Raw genomic sequence first — 22,907 nt, 5'->3', positions numbered from 1 at the left:
CAGGAATAATCTCATTCAACATAAAAGTAGAATAAAATCTCTAAAAAATTTAAGAAATGGTTAACAAAAAGTCTAAGTTGGTTATATGAGTATCTAGTAAATCATCAGTGCAGGACACATATTTCAATCCTAAACTTCCTTCATCTCTGCAACATGTGGCTGGGACAGTTTATCATACTGAAGGTTTATCTAAGTGTGGGGGAGAAGTGCTATGCTGCAGGGAGAGATTGCCTTTACTTGCACGGCACCAACAGAGCAAAACAATGTGCCGCATGATAAAAAATTGCTTCATAACTCTCACATTGTGTGTCTGGCATCATTATGAGGCACAATAGCCTCTGGAGGGCCCCAGCTTTTATTGGCGTGCCTCTTGCAGCAGCAAAGTCTCATCCATTAAACAAATCAGGGGGTTATGTATTAGATTAGCTGTACACCAGGCACCGGGGAACGCCTAGAAGAATACATGAAACCTCGTCTCATTCCCTCTCATAATCCCCTGGAATAAATTACCTAATTGACAGCATTAGGGTGATACTGTCAGAAGTTGCCTCTTAGAGCGTAATGTATAATGAAAATACACAACATTGCTAAATTGCATTTTTGGTATTAAAAATGATAAACGGCAGCCATTTGAGGCATATTTAGAGTGAAGCCTCTCCTCGTAGCATGCTGCCAGATCTCATTTTTCCATATTTCTTAATAAATTTGTGGTGTCAGTGATATTAAAAGCTCATTTCTGCTGAGGAATATTTAATAAAGCTTCTGTGTGATAGGAAGCCAATGTCACAGAGAGCGTCAGGAAATGAGTTGGTGGCAGCTTGAATTGCCCGCCCCCCATTGTGTCACTATGACCTACAGGTGAGAAATGGACTGCCTCCCACTGGTGAAGGGTCAATACTGCAGCAGAGGTTCAAGAAGTGCCCCTCACAGTTCAGTGCACTATTCATTCTGCAACAAAGATGAAAGCAACAGAGCCTTTTGACTTTCTCCAAAGTGAAAACTGTCTGCATCCCATTTTCTTAAAGTGTTGGGTACACTTGTCTCAGGAAAGTTCAGCTCACTGTTCCAGGATCAGAAAAAGCACCAGGCGAGGCAGTGGATGTGTGTGGGCGAGCAGTATGCCTTCCTATTAGAAGCAAACAAAAGCAAAAGCCTTGAATGATTTTTGGGGACGAATGACCTGCCTAGCTAAAAGAAGGATGTTTATGGACTTGAGTAGATTATTGCTCAGGCGAATACTTTGATGTAATGGAAAATTAAAATGAAGGTAAACTGTCTCCTCCAGTCATAATAAAGCTTACAACCACTTTCAGAAGAGCATAAATACCATACGTTTGTCCCTTAAAAGACCCCATAATGATAGAACTTGCTTGCAGTTGATTGTTATGGTGCTTACATATTAAATCTAATATAAGTCTACTGTGTTGCAGCTTAAATATGTGGCTTAATTGTGCAAATTTGAGGGTAAAATGCAATTATTTTATCCACTGTAAAAGAAATACAGTTTAACTCTAAATATATAAAAGTGAATGAATCTGATAAATAGATGCAATAAGAAAAGTATTTATTCATTTGCCTTACTGATAAACTAAGCCTATCACAAACATTCAACAGTACTTTATGCCTTTTGAGACTCTGGTGAGACCGTGTGTGTGTGTGTGTGTGTGTGTGTGTGTGTGTGTGTGTGTGTGTGTGGAGAGAACTTAAGGTGGGGGGTACAGTCAGAGTGCATGATTTCTGTCCAGATGTGTGGACATATTGAAACTCCAGGAGGCGTTCACCCTTCTCCTGAAGTGCAAAAGTAGGCAGCAGCTGGTTCAGAGAGTAATAACCTTTTGTCACATTGTTTCCTATGCTCCCATTATCTTAGATATTTTTCTGTCACTGCAAAGTCACCGCTTTCGAACTATTACAAATAGCTCAGTGGGCACAATAATATCACTATCTAAACGTTCTATTTGACTTTTATTTGTGTCATTTACACTCAGCCACCCCTGGGGAAATGATTACCCTGGATATGGGGAGATATTGCCTTCAACAGTAATGTACTCTGATAACTGAGGAAAAATGGAAATTTTTGCTTAAGATGCAGCATGAAAAAAAGTCTCTTGGGTGGTTTTGCTGTCAAAATGCCTTCTCTTCATTACCTGATCATGTTGTCTTATAAAATGAAGCAACTTTAGATAGGAGTCATGGGATCAACAGCAGAAGCACAATTGAATTTACTTTAAAGCTGATAATAATATAATGAAATCTAATCTAGTTCTAGACATTACTCTCACTACACTCCCAGTTCAGTTCAGTATTAAATCAACAACACGTCCAATATGAGACTGTATCTTATAAATAAGAAAAATGATGGATAAGATCATCAAAAGCGCATGGGAAAGCCACCCTTAAGTGATCTTCAGCTCTATTTTACCCATTACACCTATAAAACCTTCTCGCAGCATTTATCTCTGCTGTGTTCAGTGTGACAGGTGCAACGGAGCCGACGCACAAATTCATGGGGTTTGGCATCTTGTGTCAACCAATGGCAGCGCGTATGGAGTTGTGGCTGGCGGGGTTTAAGGTGATCGTCGGACACCTGTGCCAATCACAGAGTCTGTAGGAGGAGTTCAGGGGCTCGGAGGTGTGTCTGAAGAATACGAGTCTACAGCTGCATACTGTATCTAAGTCGGGGAGTAATGGCATGAGTACTGCTTTATACTGTTTAGACAAGCTTTACAGTGCGCGCGTTGGAAACTAATATTCGACTATTTCTGTTCTCACGTCAGTTACAAATTAGGCCTGCAGGCAGTGAGTGGACAGGCGCAGGACTGTCGGACAAACTGTAAACTTAGTCAAAAGCGACTAAAGTCCCCAAACTCACAGGCAGAAGAGGCTTCCAGCGCAAACGATTAATCCTTTCTGGCTGTTTCAAGGGAGGATACGCTGCTGGACATGTGAATTTAAAGGAGATACTTGCCAAGCACAACAATGAAACCAACGACTGCCCTGTGTTGTTTCGGCTTCCTCCTGACTTGCCTCTTGTTCGGGTCGAGCTCTTCTCAATCAGGTGAGTGAACGCCGTCCGTCTGCTCCCCGATGCACAGTTATCCGTGGAGGTGGTCGGTGCGCACTGAGCGCAGTGGCACAACTATCCATCGGGCATACTTTTCCATTACCGTTGTTCATTTTACGCGCGTAAGGGCATTAGAGCTCGAAAGATAAATTCGGCACCTCCTGTTGTTATTTTCACTGTCAGCCAGCAGCATCCTAATGTTGAAGCACAGCCTTGACATTCACATGACAAGGGGCTGACGTACAAAGCACTGTGATACTGAAACACAGGTGTTTGTTTGAGCATATGGCAGTTTGTAGCAGGACAAATCTGTTGTGATAACCTGAATTCAAGCGAGGCACTTGCTCTGTCTTCTTCGTGCACAGACCGGCACTGTTGGAGGGAAATGAGAGCATTTAATGTCCATCACACGTGTCCTTTAGACACAGTGTGGACAAACAACGAGGAGTGACAGTCTCCCTTTACAACAGGCTACTGTGCTCTTGTCTTCTCTCCTGTGGATAGACAGGCTGTCTAATGCACGACTCAAAAGTTCCGTCTTGACTCTGTTCTTTCTTCCCCTCCTGAGTTTATCCGTAAATAACAGTGAGAGTAGGGATAATAAACTGTAACTATTTATTTGAAATATCTTCTTGTAGAACAGCGGGTTGTATTCAACAGTTCTATGCTTCGCAGGAGTTGTCATTTCAAGGGCACCCATTTCATCAAACCACTTTAAGTCCTGTTTGGAAATAGTCTATCGTTGTTGTGTTTTAATACCGATCTGTGTAACTCTCTCACCTGTGCACAGGGCGATAACAGTGGTGAACATTCATCCATATGCATTCTATAAACGGGATAAAAGCAAAGCGGATTACCCTGAAATTACAGTATTCCTCATTTTATAGTGAGTCCCCTGAGGGATCCTGCGGACCACAGTTTGACATTAGGCGTTGTTGCGCTCAGGACTTTCACACTGGCAGTGGCAGTACCGTTTGTACGGTGAAGCGGCGCTCTTTAAGCACAGGGAAGTATAGGTGAGCGCGCACGCGCGCGCTCCGTTGCGTGTTTGTGTGTGTGTAAGAGAGAGAGAGAGATAGTGGACGGCATGTAAATAACAAATACTCGCCAAAAAGACAAAAGCAAAAAAAAAACATCATCATCTTCATCATCATCGTGCATAATCACCTGCAGGCAGGCAGGGCGACGATTGAAATGAGACTAGAGCAGAGTATACAAGGACATAATTCACGCACGTTCGCTTCCTGTGTCCATTTCCTGTCTCTGCTTTTAGTCATGGTCTTTGCACCGACTGTAAGCCCCCTGTGTGTGAAACTATTTCGACCACCTATGTAGAGTGATTGTTTGATGTGACTTACCCAATCATAGTGTAATATTGAGTCTTAAAAGCTTAAAAGTCGTTCATTTTATTGGGAGATAATTCCACTTATGTCCATTCTCTGTCAAATTTTTCCACGCATTATTTTTTCTGTGGTCATTTTGATCTTCTATGAGTGGAGTTCTGTATCATTGCGCCTTGTCTGGTATTGCTGCTTAAAAAAAAAAAACAGTTTTCAAACAAGCTCATTTCCATCAGCACAGCGTATTTTGAGTGAAAAAAAAAACGCTGAATGAGACATTTTTGCAATGTCTCCCGTCAGATGTGATCTCATAGCCAGTGAATGCGCACAGTTTAACGCAGAGGCCCGCCACTGTAACCTATGGATAATAAGATCCGCTTCCAGTGGAGCCTTAAAGGGAACAGAGGGTGATTGAATTAAAGGTTGAATGCGGTTTAGAGAGAGAGGCTAGAAAGGGATGCGTGTCCTCCTATCATTTTACGCACAGAACATTGCCCCTTACAATGATTGAAACACAGTCTGAATTATTCCTAACTCTTTTCTTGGATTTGGGGGTCATTTTTTTCACTTATTTTAGTGAATTTCGATAACACTAGCTTATTTGTCAAGAAGGATGTTTTGCAGCGCGTGTCCAAACAAGCTGCTTAACAGGAAATTAAATAAAACACAATGTATTCTATCTGAACAAATAGAAAATAAAAACTACGATTCCCTTCAGGACCACCTCGCGCACCTGTTTTTTTTTAATAACCTGCTTGATGCATTTCTCTGAAACGGGATAATCCAGCAAGAAGATGACAGTGGCAATCGCCTCTCACACAGACAGGCTGGTACCATCCCCTGGTAGAGCTCCACATCTTGTAAAATGGATTTGGAAGTTAAAAGAACACTATAGAGAGTCAGAGAGCCACAGACAAACGTAGGGAGAGCTTCTTATACAAATATTAAAATACGTTCGTTCTGTGAGAAGGAAAGGGCAAAGTGATGAAATGTGTGTGTTTGTGTGTGTGCGTGTGTGCACCTGGGCGCGCGCGAACGAGTAGTCTGCGTGTGTTGGATTCGCTCTTGTGTGCGTGCTGTAGCCGGGGGTTTGTATGAGGCGTGATGCACGACGTAGAAATAAGGGAACCGCGCACGCACGCTCACATGCGCGCGCGTTGTTATTTTTTTCATCAGGTTCTTTGATACAAGCGAGCATTTCCCTTAATGAGTCGGTAAAAAAAAATGTACCCTTCTTGTTAAAGCGGACTAAACGTATGTAGAATTCTATATCCTACCAATCCAGTTTGTTTAAAACGTCTTATCTCCAAAATGTCACATTTTTAGCAACCGTGAAAATCAGAAACTTTTCCAGAACACAGAGTTTTTGTTTATTGCTGAAGAGCTTTCAAATTCCTTAACTTTCCCAGCCTACAAAGAGAACCATGTAACCTTTAAGTCGAACACAAATCACCTAAACTGGAGTTAAGAGGTTTTCACATGACAGCTTGGCACATGACTGCCACAGAGTCCCTGCACTGCACTCTGCTCTTCATTTGACTGCAGCTATGCTGGAGCTGGAGGCTGCCGATTCTGAACCATATGGTCACATTCCAGAACTCTGTCTGTGTTTATGAATATTCATTTATTTTGGGTGCAGGAGTACAGTCAAGTCATCTGTTCCAACTACAACTTTGTGTGTGTGTGTGTGTGTGGAGTGGGTGCTTTTTCAGTTAGCATGTAGATAAACTACATCCTTAAATGACCCTGTTTTACAGCTCTCAGCAGTTTCTTCTTTCCTAATTCAATGTAAACTGAGGGTTTAGTTAGATTTTTAAAGAATACATTCTACTCAGAATGTGGATGGACTACCTTCTAAAAATTAAATGGCAGTTTAATGATAGTTTGGTGGCTATACCCTCCACCGCATCCTTGATTTTATAGTAGCCCCCACTGTTTGCTCAACTGGAAATTGACAGTGCAATCCCAGGGTGTAGCGGATATGTGAGTTCATAGTATTTCAGAATGTTTACAAGGGGTCGAGAGAGTCACAAAGAGAGACTCATCTAGAAAAAGGAGACGTGAGGATTTGTTAGTTCTGTTTTCTTTTCTTGTTCTCTTTTTTGCACTCTCGCCATGCTGCACACTGACACTTCTTGTACACTATTCTTCGTTGTGTTTTTTTTTTCCTTCCAGTCTGAAGCATAGGGAAAGAATGGTGTCACATTTAGCGGCCCACACAGCTCCACTTCGTCACAAAGCCCTCTTACAGTCATATCTTTGCCTGCTGTCGCCTGATAAAGGAGCTTTGACCCTCCACTGCCACCAGGCTTTTTATTAGAAGAATGACAGTCTTTGATTAGGTGGTGATCCACTTCCATTTGTTGGAAAACGGAATGTGAACCTTTGTGCTTTCATCTTCTCTGTCTCTGTCTGGGTGAGAGATGAGGAGCAACTTAAAGCCATCGATCCACTATACTCTAAAATCTGTTAAACTTGTATAATTTAACACCAAATCCTCCTGTCTTGCTTTTACAAATAGTCAAGATGTGTTTTCAAAGTTGAGCCGTGCCTGATGAGAGACAAGATGTGATTATTCAGTTAATGTGATAAATAATTAGATGTAGATTATCACATTATTGTTTCCCCCTTTCTGGTGAGTTTTTGTTGTTCTTTCCTTTCAATGACAATGATAAAGACTAAAAGACACACTAATACTGTCCTATTGTCCATACCTTGCCTATGTTACTGACAGCCAAAAGACATTTGCTGCAGAAAAGAAATTCTATTTCTAAACACCATTTTTATTGTGTTTTCCTCTCCTGGGGATTTCACCCTGCAACCAGATAAAGAATAACAAACCTTCTGTTTGTGTAATCTAGACTGTGGTTTCAGTGAGAGAAGTGGAAACCATTAAGTTTCCTATAAATCTCCCCACTTCTCAACAAACAAACTGCTTTTGAACCACTGGCATCAATAATACAAGTGTAGCACCCACAATGTGGCCCAAGAATCCCTAATGAAAAATCACTCTAATATTCCAACAGGGACTAAAAGTGTGTGTGCAGTTTTAATCTGCTGTGATATTACTGTACTATTATTTAATTACTACCACAGTAACTTTTCTATTTGTATCATATTCTTCCAAAATGTATTACCACAGACTTCTTTATTAAGGATGACGTGAGGAAGTTGTATTATTATTATTATTATTATTACTTTCTGAAGACACAACTGCAGACATTGTTTTCCAGTTTTGACTTGTTAATGGGCTCATAACCAGTCAGACTGTCTGCAGCCAGCAGAAATGATTGGATCATACCCTATGTAACCTTAACAAGCGCCACACCCTCATTTATCACCTGCAGGTATGAATGCACCATACATGCGCATGTGTTTTGCCATGCATCATTGTCAGCCATTAAATGTCCTTTTTTTGAAGGATGTCATAATCGGATTGGAGCATATCTGTGCATGCTTAATTTTGCCAGCTGTTTATCACATGTGTGTTTAAAATGCAAATGCAATGTGGTTTACAAGCAATTAGATTACTGCCGATTTGGTATGGTTTGTTGTAAATGGAATGCTTTCTGTTTTTCTTTCCCTCTACGTTTCACTGCTTTTATGGTTTCTCTTTTTGCTTTCAGTAAATTGAGTGAGCTTTGAGTTTTTGTATGTTTGTGAGAGAAAAAAAGGGAAGGGGGCAAGAGAGAGAGACACACAAATAGAAATACTGATAGCCTCTGTGCAACACAGGCCCTGAGTGCTGAATACACAGCAGCCAGCGTCCTTCATTAACAAGGTAGTGCAACAAACACTAATATACACAAAAACTAGCGAGGCCCTGCTCAATATCTCTGACAATATACCACAGCTAGTTTAGACAGATTGGGGACTAAGTTTCAGCAGCGGGGAAATCAATCCGCTGCTTTTTAATTAGGTTAGCAAATGTGCGTTTAGGGCCACCAAGAAGAGCTTGCAGCATGAAAGATAATACAATTCTCAGGGCTTCTGCTACCATTCAGCATTTTTGAGCGCGGTGAATTGGGATCGACACAAACAACACTCCAAGAAAAGAGGCCAAATGATGTTGTGTCATGCACAGTGCAGACAACTGTCAGTCAAAAATCCCTGCTCGGACTTATTCTCTCAGTATCACCATTGCTGCAAGGTTCAAGTCTGCTATCCGGGTAAATAAGTTATTTGTACAAAAAGGAAAGTCTGTTATTTATATACAGTAAATGATAAAAAAATAGCAGACTCTGTCGACCAGCGAGCAAGTGAAACTTTGACCAAAACCTTACCCTGATGTTAGTTTCACCCAATTTATTCAAAAGAAAATTGAAACAAAGCTTATCTAGGTAAATTAAACAATTCACACAGCATTTTCTGCTGTCTTGCCTTCATCAGGGAGGCCAATCTTCCACTGGTCTTCATCTTTGTGTGAGTGTCTGTTCTCAAAATTAGAAAAGGTTCAGAGGTTCATCAACAAAAATACACACAGAAACTAATTCACAGAAAATAGGGCTGTCACTTTCTTTCTTCTAAAAATATATCAAACAAACAGTTGTTGCAACATTTTTTTTAACATTTAATATTCCAAACAGAATATTAAAGTTTTCTTGGGATCTTTGCATAATATTGTTGGACATGTAGAACATTGTGTGAATCCTATAAAAAAAACCAAAGTTGTCTGTCAGTGCCAGTGTGCCTCACACATTGGCGCACACACTCCGAGACTCACTCCCACACACTTACACATATACCCACGCACTCATACTGCCTTCACCTTGGGCCATCACTCTGAAGTATAAGGTAAATGTGCGAGATCCATGCCCTTGATAAAAGTCTCACTCCTGCGTTCACCAAACAATGTAGATGTCGGGAGTCTGAACGCATCTTGTATGTCTGTCAGTTTGTGAGACTTTTGATCCCCTTTGTTGCTGCTACTACTCCTTTCACAATAAGCCCGTCTGTCCTCCGCATCCTCCTGGAGGGCTGCAGGAGGCTGTCAGGCACCGACCCTTTTGACAACCACATTTTGAGGGCTTCAAAATGGGGTGACAAAGGGTCTGGGAAACAGGCACATACACTGTATGTGTGTTTGTGTGTGTGGTGACTGTGTCTGTCAGTGTTTGTTTGTATGGCTGCATGGTTGGAGGGATAGAGGGTGACTGACAGACTAACCAAGCTCCAGAGACTCTCTCTCTGCTCCAGTCTCAGTCTGTTCCTCTTCCTCCGCCCACCCTCTGCCTTCATCTGTGGCTTTGTAAGCCTCCGCATAATGTGGGAGCATTAAAATGACAATAGAAATTATGGCTAATCTTTGTTAAGACACACTCATTACCGCCACGTTTTAGAATGAGAGTCCGATGATAAGAGTCGGTCTGCCATGTTTTTTCTCTCTCTGAAGCGACAGCCTGACATATTGGAGTGATGTGTTTTATTCTCACTTTTTTGTGTTATTTTTCCCGCACAAAGTTAATAATGGTGGCGAACATATGAAAGGATGATAATAGGCTGACAACTTGGGCATGAAAGACTAGCTCCACCTTCAAACGAGCTTTTCATGCAGTTCTGCATGTGGGTGTGTGTTAAAGGGCTGATTTCTCTCAACTCTCTCCCTCTCTGTCTCTTTCCTCTTTTAGTAATCCCCTTATAAAATATTCATAGCTAATCTGCATTTACAATGTAATTACAGACCGGCTTTTGAATGATATCGGATATGGCCGGCGGAACACACACTTCACGTAAAATCTTGATTTGGTTATTTGTGTGCCTGAATAAATATGAAACAGGCTTGGGGTGTGTTATGTGGGTTAAAGTTTAAAGTAATTGTTTAATGTTAAAACCAATCAAAAATATTCTGAACTACTCAGTCAGTCAGTACAAATGTAGCAAGCAAATGTAACTATTTCTTTTCATGACAAGAACCGACAATTTAATGTTACATTTTATTATTGATTTATCTTCGGTGCCTTGCATCTGAAAGGAGTTACTGTAAATTGTTCACTGTCTGTGTTGCTGCTGTGCACACAGTTATTATGATAGCTCCAGCAGAATGAAATATGTCACAAAACTGTCCCTTCTGTCTGTCTTTTTTGCCCCCACTGCTCAAACCCTGTTCCCATCTTTTTGGCTCTGCTGGCCTCCGTTTAGTACTAATGGAGAGGTGTGCCCTGTATGCTATTCTTGCAGGTCGATTTTTCACTTGTGTTGGGGGGGGGGCGTCCTTTTAAATGAAGCACTTGGCGTTTGTGACCTGTAATAAATGAGTTTGCAGTCAGTCATGGCAGCTGTAAGGAGACATCTGGGAGCAAGAGAGAGAGAGAGAGAGAGAGAGAGAGAGAGAGAGAGAGAGGGATGTTCAGACTTTACTGGGAGACAGTTTATCTATGCAAGGATGAAAAATGGCTGCACCAAACATGCTATCGCTTATAGAAAAAATAATAATCCTACTGTAAAAAGTTAGCGGTTTACTATACAAATGTCACAGAGGATGCAGAAACTGAAAGGTTATGCGATCGAGTAAATGAAAACCAGAAAGCATGTAAAACATAAAAATAATGTTCAGTTTTGATTTCCTATTTGTCACCATGGATACATCTTTTTTCTGCCTTGAATCCCCCAATTCCAGACAAACATGTCGAACATTATATTTATTCTAATAATTATAATCACCTTTTTGTGTGAGTGTTTATGAAGGCAGTGATCTTATTTGTGCTCTAAAATCTCTTTACTGACGTACTGACCCTCTACAACATGACTACTGGGTTACTGTATTAATACTGAAAGTTGATCAGTTGATTTCACCAACAGCTTTGGGAGTTTTCATTGAAATATGGATTTTGTTCTAACACAGAGTACGAGCCAGAAAATACAGGACTCTCGGTGCTTGGTAGAATAATCCTTGAGTTGTTATTATTGATCAGCAGCTTTTTCAAAGCCCACATTGTGGCCATTTACCATTAGTGAAATGTACTCTCATCTATAGCTACAGAATGAATCTGTTTGTATGGTTGTTTGTTCAGGTTTTAAGACTTTTTATCAAGATTAGTATCTACTAGCAGATCAGTCATGACAAATATGAGAATCTTTATATTTTTAGATTTTAAAAGGTAACATTGTACATTTCAACAAACTACATTTCACTTTTACGTAAATAGATTTTTATAAATTTTCCTTCAACGTTAAAGGAAATGTTTGTTACTCTTCTTAGCCTGCATTAGTGTGGCTGTTGCTGGTGTGAAGCAGCAGTCACCTTGCAGCAGAGCAGAAATAGCGCAGCTCTCTTTCCCTGAATGTGAAGGTACATAAAGCACAGGATGAGAGGAGTAGGAAAGGCAATTGACCTTGGCTGCTTTTGGGGGCTGGCTATATAGCCGTCCGGATGGATGCTATCGTTCTGAAGCTTGGCAGAGAGGGAGGGTAAGAGAGGGACAATGCTGAGTAAGGCAGTTGTAGTTCACAGAGTAGAAAAGCAGATTTTTTTTATAAATGTATGCGTTATTGTTCAATTTGAACAATTGTGCAAAAAATACTATCCTTGAAAATCTTCTCCTTGGTAACACCTCTACTAAAGTTAATGAGAAGGGAATGTCTTTAATATTTTTGTCATTTGTTTGTAGCAACTTCAGACATGCAGTATTAGCTGTTATTAACTATAACAGCAAACTTTACATCATCTGTGTGAGTGTTTTTTTGTGTAAAGCGGTGTGTATGATGGGATGGGTGGGCAAGGTGGTATGTAGGTGGAGTGTATACCAAATGTGAGAGGAGATGACTAAGTGCAACCCAGGTCCAAAGTCAACCTTGCCATTTTGCCCTGCTGTGCTAGACTGTTTACCTGAGACAGGGGTGCTTTATCTCAGCCAGTCACTAGTGCCCCCCCTAGTGTAAACACACAGGGGGGCACACTGCATATCATGCTGTTTTCAGCACCCCTGCCTTTGTTCCAAAACCTCTCTCCCATAGAGAGACATTATCCCCCAATGGCAAGGTGAACGGGGTGCTGATGTAAGATTATTTGTAGCAGCCAGAGTAAGAGGGAAAAAAAGAAGGGGTGGGGGACGAAAGAGAGAAATTCTCCTAATTTTAGCCAGAGAAGGGCAGGCAGGTGGCCGGGAAGAGAGGTGTCTTTCGGCGGGGATGGGACATGGGTGAGTGTCTTGGGAGTCTTAGTTAAAGTGGGGGCTATCACAGGAGCTGGACGGACAATTAATCAGCAGCGGCCCAGAGGGGGAGCTGGGTCTCTGACAGAGACACTTCATTCTGCACAGGACACACACACACACACACCTGCTGACAGGCTCACCCTTAGCTTTCTTTTTGCTTCTGTGCTCATGGCTTATCTTGTTTCCTCCTCCTTCCTCATCTCTCTTCTTATGCTCTTCTTCTTCTTTCACTTTCTCATGTCCGCTTTCCCCCTCTTCTCTACTCCCGTTGACTTTCCTCTTGTGGTTTTCTTTTGCTCTCATCTCTTTTCTCCTCTCCTCTCCTCAAACATGTGTTTAGGTCTGTGAACCTCTTGATTAGAATCAGTTGAGAGTCCCTCTTGTGACCTGACAGCTGACTCCAAACTCTGTAAGAGTTGGAGACAGGGAGGTTGGGAGAGAGGAAAAATAAGGTGAGAGAGGGTGGCCTGATGGCTATACTTCACCCTAACCGCCCCTCCCTTTCTTCCCTCCACTCATCCCTCCATTTCTGCCTTTCCACCCGCTCTCTCTCCCCCATGGCTGGCGCTGAGTGATTGATGGATTCAGGTTTGACATGGCCCGGTTCACCCGAGGGCGTTAGCAAGGACACTGGTGAGATTCAGCCAGATGCGGGGGAGAAGCAGACAGGGAAAGTAAAAGACAAAGAGAGGAAGGAGGGTGTACTCCACACTGTTGAGCATCATGCCTTGCCAGGGTTGCCAGGGTGAGTAAGCTTTTCCTCAAATGGTGCACCTGTTCTCAGTTTTCCATTGCATCACTCTGTGGCTTTTCCACTATGGCCAGGATGTAAGGGTGTAGGATGCACACTAAAGGTAATGAGTTTCAATAATGAACCATATTGCTGACAGCAAAATGTAGACATTTTTCCTGATGGAATTAGAGCACATTGACACTGCTCACTGTTTATAGCTAGAGATTTGAAATGGTTTTAAAGCACTTAGGGTTGTAGAATTTTCTCAGCACATACAGTGTAAGTTAAGGAATTTAAAATGAGTAAAACATTTATATATGACAATAGCAGCCTAATCGTGCCTGCACACACTATATACACAGCACACAAAAAAGCAAGGCTTCATTCAAAACACGAGATGGATAATAGAGCACATTGAGAAGAATGGCAGTATGATGCAAGTATATAAATCTGTTGATATTCCTCATCTTCAGCCTCTACCTCTCTCTTTTAAACAGTGACATATGAAACCGAGCTGTAGCTGTAGCTGTGTTTATTGTTAGTCATAGTCAATGTCGGATCATAAATGTACCTACAGTAAGTCCAGCGCATGTGTGTCTCGCCGAGTTGAATTGAGTGGAGGCTGTATGCTGCATTCCCCTTCAGGGGGGTCCTGGTCCTCCCAGTAAGCAAACACCCACTTGAGATGGAGCCAAGCAAAGGGGAACAAGGCCTGCAGTGTCTCCCTGCTCCAAGTGCTTTGTCCTGGAGGAGGCTCCCGCCGTAGCTCCCCGCTCCTAACCCCACGTGACACGCCTGGAGATGAGGGAAGCACTTGTCTCATGAACATTGTTTGCACAGGGATGGGTCCTCTCCAGGATTCAACAAGTCAGAAAAAATAACTACAGAAAAAGGAAGAAACACATCTCAGATTTTTTTTTTTCCAAAGTTCCAAATCTATGCAGCATCTTTTTTTAGTATGGTTATAAAGAAAAAGCTGATATTGGGGGAGCACAGATGGCACAGGGGTGCAGAAGCCCTTGGGGATTTCAGCAAAAATGACCAAAATGATCTCATAACCAAATGAAGTGATGCAAGACATTAGCATTTAGAAGAGCAGCCTGGTGGACAAAATGATGGAAACATGAGGAATATTGCGGAGCTATCTTTATTTGTAATGTTTAAGAACAATCGTATGTGTATCCTTTTCAATGAGCCCGATTATGCAACCACAGTTTCTCCTAACAGGTGAATTAATAGGACCTCTGTAGTCATGGATTGTAAACTGTCCCCCTTACCGAATAAAATCACTTTGTAGTTTTTGTCGCCAGTGTTCCTGAATAAGGAATCATTCGGTGACTTTACAGCTTTGTTAGCTGCCTAATTCTTATTTGACAACTCTTATATTTTCAGGTGCCTTTTCAATTTTGATCATGCAGGTAATTGTATATGTGTGAAAACAACTTGAATCTCCTTCCACACAAAAATGCCAGAACAATAGTATAACAGTTAAATGTCTTCTTCCTCATGACAGATATACTGCCGGCAAACAACAAAACTGTACATCACACTCAATATCCAGTAAGGGGTCAGCATGCTTCAACCACAGTGCTTGTCGGATGGTCGAACAGTGTCTGAAACTGCCTCGGGCCACCTTTTCAGTGTCGGAATATGGGGGGCTATGTCAAACAATTTTTGTAACTTTCTAAAGCAGACAATCTAGAAAGCACACCCACTTCACGCAGCAACTGGCCTTCTGAGGTGGCAGTTTGAGGCGGCACAAAGTTTGCGTTCTAACTCTACTGACGCGCATTTTCCGATAGTGTCTTGCCAGGCTTGCATCATAATTTTCAAAATGCTCCATTTTTCCCCTCCACACTTAAACACAAAGCTGGTGTTTTCAGCTTTACACACTCTGGAGACCACTAAGAACACATCAGTTTTCAAGTGAGAAAAATTCCAGCTTTGTGTGGACAGAAGGCCAAAATGGAAAGAAGATGCCTTGCAGCAAAGAACAAACTCCATGAGGGATATAATCCCGCCTCTACACCGTACCTGCCTGCCTCAAGTCTTCCCAGTAAATAGGCAGTTTCATCCTCTCAGTGCTGGCAGTATCTCCCAATCTCACTGTCTGCATTGTGATGAGTATATTGTGTATGTGTCACCCAGCTGTCTCATAGCTGTGTCTGGCTATCTGAGTAGTAAACACAACAACAAGTATCTTCTGCTCTCCCTCTCACCGCCACCTACCACACTTTGGGCTTTTGCTCTCTGTCTGGCTTGGCAGCAATGTGAAGTCAATAGGATGAATAAAACATACCTGAATCAGAGCCCTCTACCCTGGGAAATGTCAAGCTGTCAGTATAGCTTAATGGGAAAACATAGGGCCGGTCCCAAGGGTCAGACAGTTTATCACATAGCACCTACAAAAATGCAGCCAGGCAAATTAGTTTCTTTGTATATCACAAATACACAAACTCTGCCTTACTCAAAGTGGTTGCTTTTCAACACCCCCACGTGTTTGCAGCCATCGTATCCCTTCATTTTATGAATGATCAAGATGAATATGAGTGTTAAATTATTTTTCATTTAGTAATTATATTTGTCTGAGAATTTTACTCCACCATGGCGTCATGATCCAACATATTTCAGAGACACATTATTTTATCTTGTAGCTCAGTAGGCTAAAAATATTTTTTTCTCGCTTAGTTAAAGATTCTGTTTCCACTGGGGCTTTCACGTGTGAATACTTGTGTGCACCCATGATACTGAAACCGCTTTGGGTAAAAACATCAAATTGCATATGGTATGTGCATTTCATTCAGCTGGTCTGTCACTGAAAAACTACTATTTAACACGCATTGCTACACATTTTACACAACACTCATCTCAGCCTTTGGTGGTAGCTAACCCCTACAGCTAATTATCTTTAAATTAGGGCTGAGGTCTAGGTTTAATTAGGCCTAGCCATGAGGAGGTTTGAAGCTCAACGCTAACTCCAGCAACTTCAGCTGCCAAACCTCATCAACCTAATGGAGACTCATACACAGAAGGCCCTCGGGGGCCCGACAGGCTAGTCTGTCTTTCTGCCTCATGCCGACCAAGACACACACACACACACACACACACACACACACTCAAACACGAGCCAGCTAATCAAGACATGATGAAGCTAGAGTGAGGCAGGTTGTGCATAAATGTGTGTGTAGTAGAAACATTCAACTTCATCAGAAACATCACATCATTTAACACTAGAACTGCCAGGAGCTTGCTTGTTAGTTTTGGACTGGCGTGCATCCAAACAATTACACATACAAAAAATATTTATTGAAAAGAAACAATTCCTATCAATTCCAAAATTCTAAGTAGATTTTTACCCAACAAAAAAATCTCTAATGACCACTTTTGCTAAACAAAAGGCCTTCTCTCTGCAGGTCACACCACCTGAAGGGACCGCAAAACACACCGCGTTAGAGGGAAAGACTACTTTAGACTAAGTCCATTTCATAAATGTTTATAGGCTACATTTGACAATTTTAGTATAATAGTTTGGGCCCAAATTTTCACAAAGGCTCTGGCTCATTGTCAGATGATGACCCGTCGATCAACCCAGGACACTTCGCTCAGTCCTGAAGCCTCTCCTTCACTCAGTGCATACTGCAAATCTAATGCCTCTTTTGCATTCATAACTCTTTTTCTTATCCAAAGGTTTGCCTATGACTTGACACAGCACTATCACGGACAGTAGTAGACAAAAGGCGCCAATATAATGTTTATCTAAATGCACGAAATTAATAGAACGAAAATGACTGCATTCTCTATCGGGGTAAATTTTACTTACTGGCACTTATAGGTATAAATCCCCAATTTTTAAATCTGGCTTTATCTTGACAATTTTTAGCAATAGGGGATGCTACATAACACACTTTTAGGAAATGTCAAAGACTGGGGTACTTGAATATTGTATTGAAACAAAGTTACATACAATCACAAAACAGCTGCGAGTAAATTTTACCTGTTAGCGGTTCTAGTGTTAAATAACTTTTTAGGTGTAATTTTTAGCTTCTAGTCTTCTCAGTGTTAGGGTTAGGGTATTACCAGTCCAACCTGTTTCAACAGCTAGTAAACCCAATGCAGCTTGCGCCCGTAAAACTAATTTTAAATTCTCAAAACTTGGTCTATGGTTGTCCTCAGACTTGGCTTGATGCAGCATTTATCCCTGCTTATTCAGCAAATTCTGTAATACAAATCAGTCTGCTGATTCTTTGTAGCCATCTGCTGTAAGGTAGGCTGGCCACCCTCTGAAAAAGTCCTCTTGGATGAAAACAGGAGGCTGTAGCCAACCAGAGCACAGATCTCACTCTTCCATGCCAGTGCCTGTTTCTTACCTTTTATTCCCCTGCCATCTCCTTCTGCTGTAGAAATCACAACTTTGCTGTTAACACTGAAAAAGGGAAGTATCGAGCAGGAAAGGAAAGTGTGTGTGTAGGTTGACTTTTATACTTCTACTGGCCAGTGTTTTCCATTGTTCGGAGTCATATGCACATGAGCTTTAAAAGCCACGATTCACAAAGACGTACAATGCTCTATTCACACCTCATCTACTGTATATATGTTTCTGTACACACCCACAGATACAAACCACCTACTACATGTGTCCGGTACACACATTACATACATGTTACATGTGATTTGGCCCCAGACATAAGATTGGCTGCCAGGAGGGGAAGGTCTATATGATGTATTGTCATTTCTCCTCCTCTTCCCACCCACCATCTGCCCCAGTATTTTCCTAACTGACCTGCTTTGTCAGCTTGCTTGTAATTGGAACAAGCAACCTGACAAAGCAGTCAGTAGGCCCATCTGAACATGCCTTCAGTAGGAGAGAGAGGGGGACACATTGATAAAAAACGTTCAGAGTTCAGACATTGGAGGGAGAGAGGGAAGGTGGGAAAAAGCACGGGGAAAAAAGTTCATCCTGAGGTAGGCCATTATCCATAATGAGATGTAAATAACAGACAGACAGACAAACATATATGTGACAGAGAGGAAAACGAGTATTAGAAGAGATAGAGAAAGATTAGAGACAGTGATCAGCAGATAGGAAAGGAGTAGAAGAGAGAGAAATGTATGATTGAGGAGGAAAAATGTAGAGAAGCATGGTGAAAAATATTATATTGTAAGTGACAAAACACAGATTGACATGCATGTGGTTTTATTCGAGGGATCAAATGAATACAAGGGAATGAGAGAAGAGCTGAAGACAAAGCCCCAGAAGCCAGTATTTCCTTCAGTCAATCATTTGTTTTTTTAGTTATGAGCTGTAGGGATAGTTCCTAATTCAGTCAGCAGCATAAACACTCGACACTCCACACAAGGATTTTCAGATGATGTTGTCACCATCTACACTGAAAAAGCCAAAACAACAGTGCATACATTTCTGCTACTGGGCATAGGCTGGTTACAGGGTGAGTGTGAAGAACTGAGTGTGCTAAACCCTCAGATCACATCACAGTTACATGGTAGCATTTTTGAAAAGATTCATTTTCATTTATTGACAGCTCTGGCTTAGATGAGTGGATGGAAGGCAAAAATAGGAAAAGAAGAGATTTTTTTGGGACAAATGTTTGGTTCCTCCTTGGCAAAAAACCCATTACCCTGACAGGTTATTAACAAGAAGTATCCAAAAGTAGCATCAGAGACTCGTCCTGTAATTTTCTTCAAAATCCTCAAATTTAGTAACTTCTTCTGTTATAATGCTTCCCTATGTGGCTCCACCACCAACACTGCCTTCTCATTATTACAGTTTCAGCTCCAAAATTTGACAACATGGTAATGACTGTAATCACAGTCTATAAACACAAGTAATCACAAACCGGTGGTTATTGGGTAAAGGTGTTCTATTAAAAATGTTGATATGAAGCTTCTGGCAACTTGACAAAATGGGGAGAGTAAATATTCATTCAGACTACTGAATTTGAAATTTTGTTTTCTAAAATAAATATGTCAGTCAGGCAGCCAAATCATAATAAACAGCCTTCATGCAAAGGACCTTCCAATCCAGGATTGTGCTTGATTTTTTAACAAAAGATGTTTGCAATTCATGCCTAGGCATAGCGCATCTTGCTACAATACTTCTCTCGTCCATCTGTTTACCTGTCCTTTATACTTGAGACACAGACAGACAGCAAATGGATAAATAAAGACTGAGCAAAAATTGGCAGTGGGTGTGTTTGTTCTGTGGGGCATGTTGGCCGCCTCTCTGCACTGACAGCCAGTCTGTCTCAGAGGACTGAGTGACGGAGAGGGGCAGCGAAGCTGGCAGGACGCTAATGGGTGTGATGCTAATGAGCTCAGAGCCAATAAACAAGCTCTCCCCTCACCTCTGATCTCCTCTCTTGTTTGTTTAACACCCTCACAGGTAAGATGAGGTGAATTCAGCCACGTTGCCAGAAACTGCAAAAACAGGCTTGAATAGCAATGGATGAAGCTTGTTTAAATTTAGTCTCAACCTATTGGTCTATTTTTGTCAGTAGTTTGAAACATGTTTTGACTGAACATGTTTTCTGCATTACCCTTTACTACATTTAAAATTAATCCGTTACATACAGTACAGACTTAGGTTTTGCACTTTTCATTGATGTAGTTTAAATTGAATGCCCTCAGATCTGATGTAAAAAGGCAAGGCAAGGCAGCTTTATTTACAATATATAGCACATTTCAAACACAGAGGCAATTCAAAGTACTTTACATAGGCACAGAAAAAACATTAGAATGACATTCAAAACAATAAGATATAAAAACCAGAATAAAATCAATTAAGATAGAATAAAATTATATTTTAACATGAGATAAAATACAGTTACAGTGCAGTTACAGTGATAAGTTGTAAGTTGCCCCAATGCAACAATGGAAATAAAAGTGTAGTAGAGAAACCAGTCAAAGGCAATAAATGCAAACAATGTAACTGACATTTAAAAGCATTTTAAATGTAACAAAGAAGTGTAAATGCATTTGAATGCATTTTAAAAGCACTCAAACACACAAATCTACTGCTCAAGAAAAAAAAAAAGTGAAATTGCCCTACTTCCACAAGAGTAGGACATTTTGGTACACTTCACACCAGGGGAAATAACACAAAATTGACTCAAAAATAACTATCTTACCCTCAACCCTTTCTGCTTTGGACGCTTTTCTGTGCTTTTTCCCTCTCTTTCTTTAACAACCTGTGATGTCTCACACTTTTGTCCCCTCTTTCCTACCCTGGAGAAATGTCACTTGGGCCGGCATCGTCCGTCAAACTGGCATCTCTGACAGAGCGCTCGGCTAAAAGGCCATGCTCCGATTGGCATGGGATCCCCTGGCTGTGCTGTGTCAGGCTGCTGCCTCCTCTCCTCTCCTCTCCTCTCCTCTCCTCTCCTCTCCTCTCCTCTCCTCTCCTCTCCTCGTTATTAGCATTCTCAAATCTGGAAAGATATCGACTCCCTGCAACACTCCCAACCACATTTATTTCTATCTTCCTCTTTCCTTGGAGAGTTGCTTAAACCTCTCAGAGGAGTTTATTTGTAGATTTTTTTTTTCCAGTTGTGTGTGTGATGTTGAGAGGCATAGCAAAAAAATAAAAAATCACCTTTTTGGTTTGGACACCATAAAATACAACAGCGCATAGTAAGCACAGTCTGTTTTATATATTAATTAATTTATTAACTGATTGATGCTTGCAGTTTCAAAGAAGAAAAATCCCCTGTAGTGAAACTAACAATTTATGTACTGATGAAGTGCAGCCAGAATTCTCTCAGTGGGCCTACAACACTATTAATTGCTCATCTTGCTTTATCTGGTGCCTTTAGCTAATCACAATTCAGTTTGATAGGAATTAGAAGTGACCATTATAGTTGGTGGAGAGAGGCCTTGAGAACATCCATTGTTTTTCTTTTCTTTCTTTTTTTTTTTTTGCCAGTGATTAATATTGATTACTCGCACAAACCAATAAAAGCCAAGTCGCTTTTGTGACTCTGAATGCAGGTTAGGGCCACTTGTATTCTTTAGGATTCACTCCCTTTTAATTAAGTGTAAACCACTTCATTTGGCCCAGTACTAAATGTAGTTTAAAAGTCACTGTAGTTTCCTCAATTAAATCTTTCTCTTAAATTAATTTTGTCACACAAATGCAGCAGGATATTGTGTTTCTGAAACAACAACATTTTCAGCCCTGCTCACATTTAAAAAAAATAAGCTCACAAAAATGTTGAAGATGGCTTTGGACAATATCCAGCTGCCCTCCTTTTGAGTGTATTGACTCTCGTCACTGAGATAGATAGAGATGTGTCAGTTGTTTTTGGGGCAGGCTGCTGCTAGTGACATGCCCACTGATTGTGCTCAGTTCTGTCTCTTCCCTCATACATAGGGAAGAGACAGGGACAGGGACGACACTGCTGGCCAGAACTGGCACAGGCCATAGAGGGCAGCTTCACGTGTGTATATTTGATCTACTACATGTGTGTGTGTCCAAGTGCTCATGCATATGTGTACTTTTGCATTAGTGCATGTATGTTGACAGATGTGTGTGCTTAACTTTAAGGAGGAGTATCCTAAGGGTAGCTGGATCCCTGTTACTGTGTGAGAGCAGCCAAAAGGCTTTAAAAGGAACCGTGAAAGCAACTTGACCAGACAAATAGTGGAGCTATTTGTGGTTATGCCAGCACACCTCCCAGGCCTCTTTAATCTAAATTATTTTGAAATTAGTGTCAAATCCGGTAGAGATGCTATCTGAATCTTGCAGGATTCAAAAATCTACCCCTATTAGCGGTGCTAAAAATATTAAACAAAACATTTAAAAACTGTTCATTTTCCTTGGATTCTCAAAGGATTACACTGATTGAATATCCTTAGAACTTTTTAACTAAAGCTAAATGCCTTTATCTGATTTCTCACGGTGTAATTGTGCTCATTTTGGATGGTTTGAAGAGCTTATTGCATGATTGTGCAATGCGTGAGGCGGCAGAGCCAACAAATTTGGTGGACAAAGACGATGCTTTGCCGGATGTGTCCTCCTGATTATGTCAGTGAATGTTTTCCTGTGTCTCTGAGCTGAACTTGCTCATACGGTACATTAATCTGTTTGTGTATGTGCAGATGTGTTTGTGGAGACCGATGCAAAAGCTTCCGCGCTAATCTGTGCTGAAGAAGACTTTTATTTCTGTTAGGAGCATGATACAGTATCTGTTTGCAGATGCATTGTACTGTGTGTGTGTGTGTGTGTGTGTGTGTGTGTTTGTTTGGGTGTTTGCTGATAATGTAGCTGATGTATCTAATGAATTCCATCAGGTGAATGTGTTCTCTTTGCATGCCCTGCAACCAAACTCACCCAACATAACCTGGGCCTAGTTCACAGAAAGACAGATGGGGAGAAAAGGATGACAGTTTCCTTCTCTTTATGCCATTTTATTTTGTGTTTTTTGCCTTGTGCACATGCACACACACACACACACACACACACACACACACACACACACACACACACACACACACACACACACACACACACACATGCTGGGGCACACTTGGAGGTGGAAGCAAAACGTTTAACTTTGAAAGTTTGGCTCCTAATTAGCAGAATTAGCAGTAGATCAAAGAGG

At 41.2% G+C, this 22,907-nt stretch overlaps 1 protein-coding gene across 2 annotated transcripts in view; it reads left to right on the top strand.

The window, feature by feature from the left end:
• The first annotated feature begins 2,502 nt into the window (after positions 1–2,502).
• The window catches only part of LOC122885592 (receptor tyrosine-protein kinase erbB-4-like), a 329,729-nt gene continuing 309,324 nt past the window's right edge, over positions 2,503–22,907 (top strand). For both annotated transcript variants that reach the window (XM_044216868.1, XM_044216867.1), the window contains exon 1: positions 2,503–3,058. In XM_044216868.1, coding sequence (XP_044072803.1) covers positions 2,980–3,058 — 79 coding nt within the window. In that variant the 5' untranslated portion in view covers positions 2,503–2,979. The remainder of the gene's footprint in view (positions 3,059–22,907) is intronic.

Source organism: Siniperca chuatsi, linkage group LG12 (genome assembly GCF_020085105.1).
Source record: "Siniperca chuatsi isolate FFG_IHB_CAS linkage group LG12, ASM2008510v1, whole genome shotgun sequence".
Taxonomy (NCBI): domain Eukaryota; kingdom Metazoa; phylum Chordata; class Actinopteri; order Centrarchiformes; family Sinipercidae; genus Siniperca; species Siniperca chuatsi.
The sequence above is the reverse complement of the archived record's forward strand: the minus strand, read 5'-3'. Positions and strand labels throughout refer to the sequence as shown.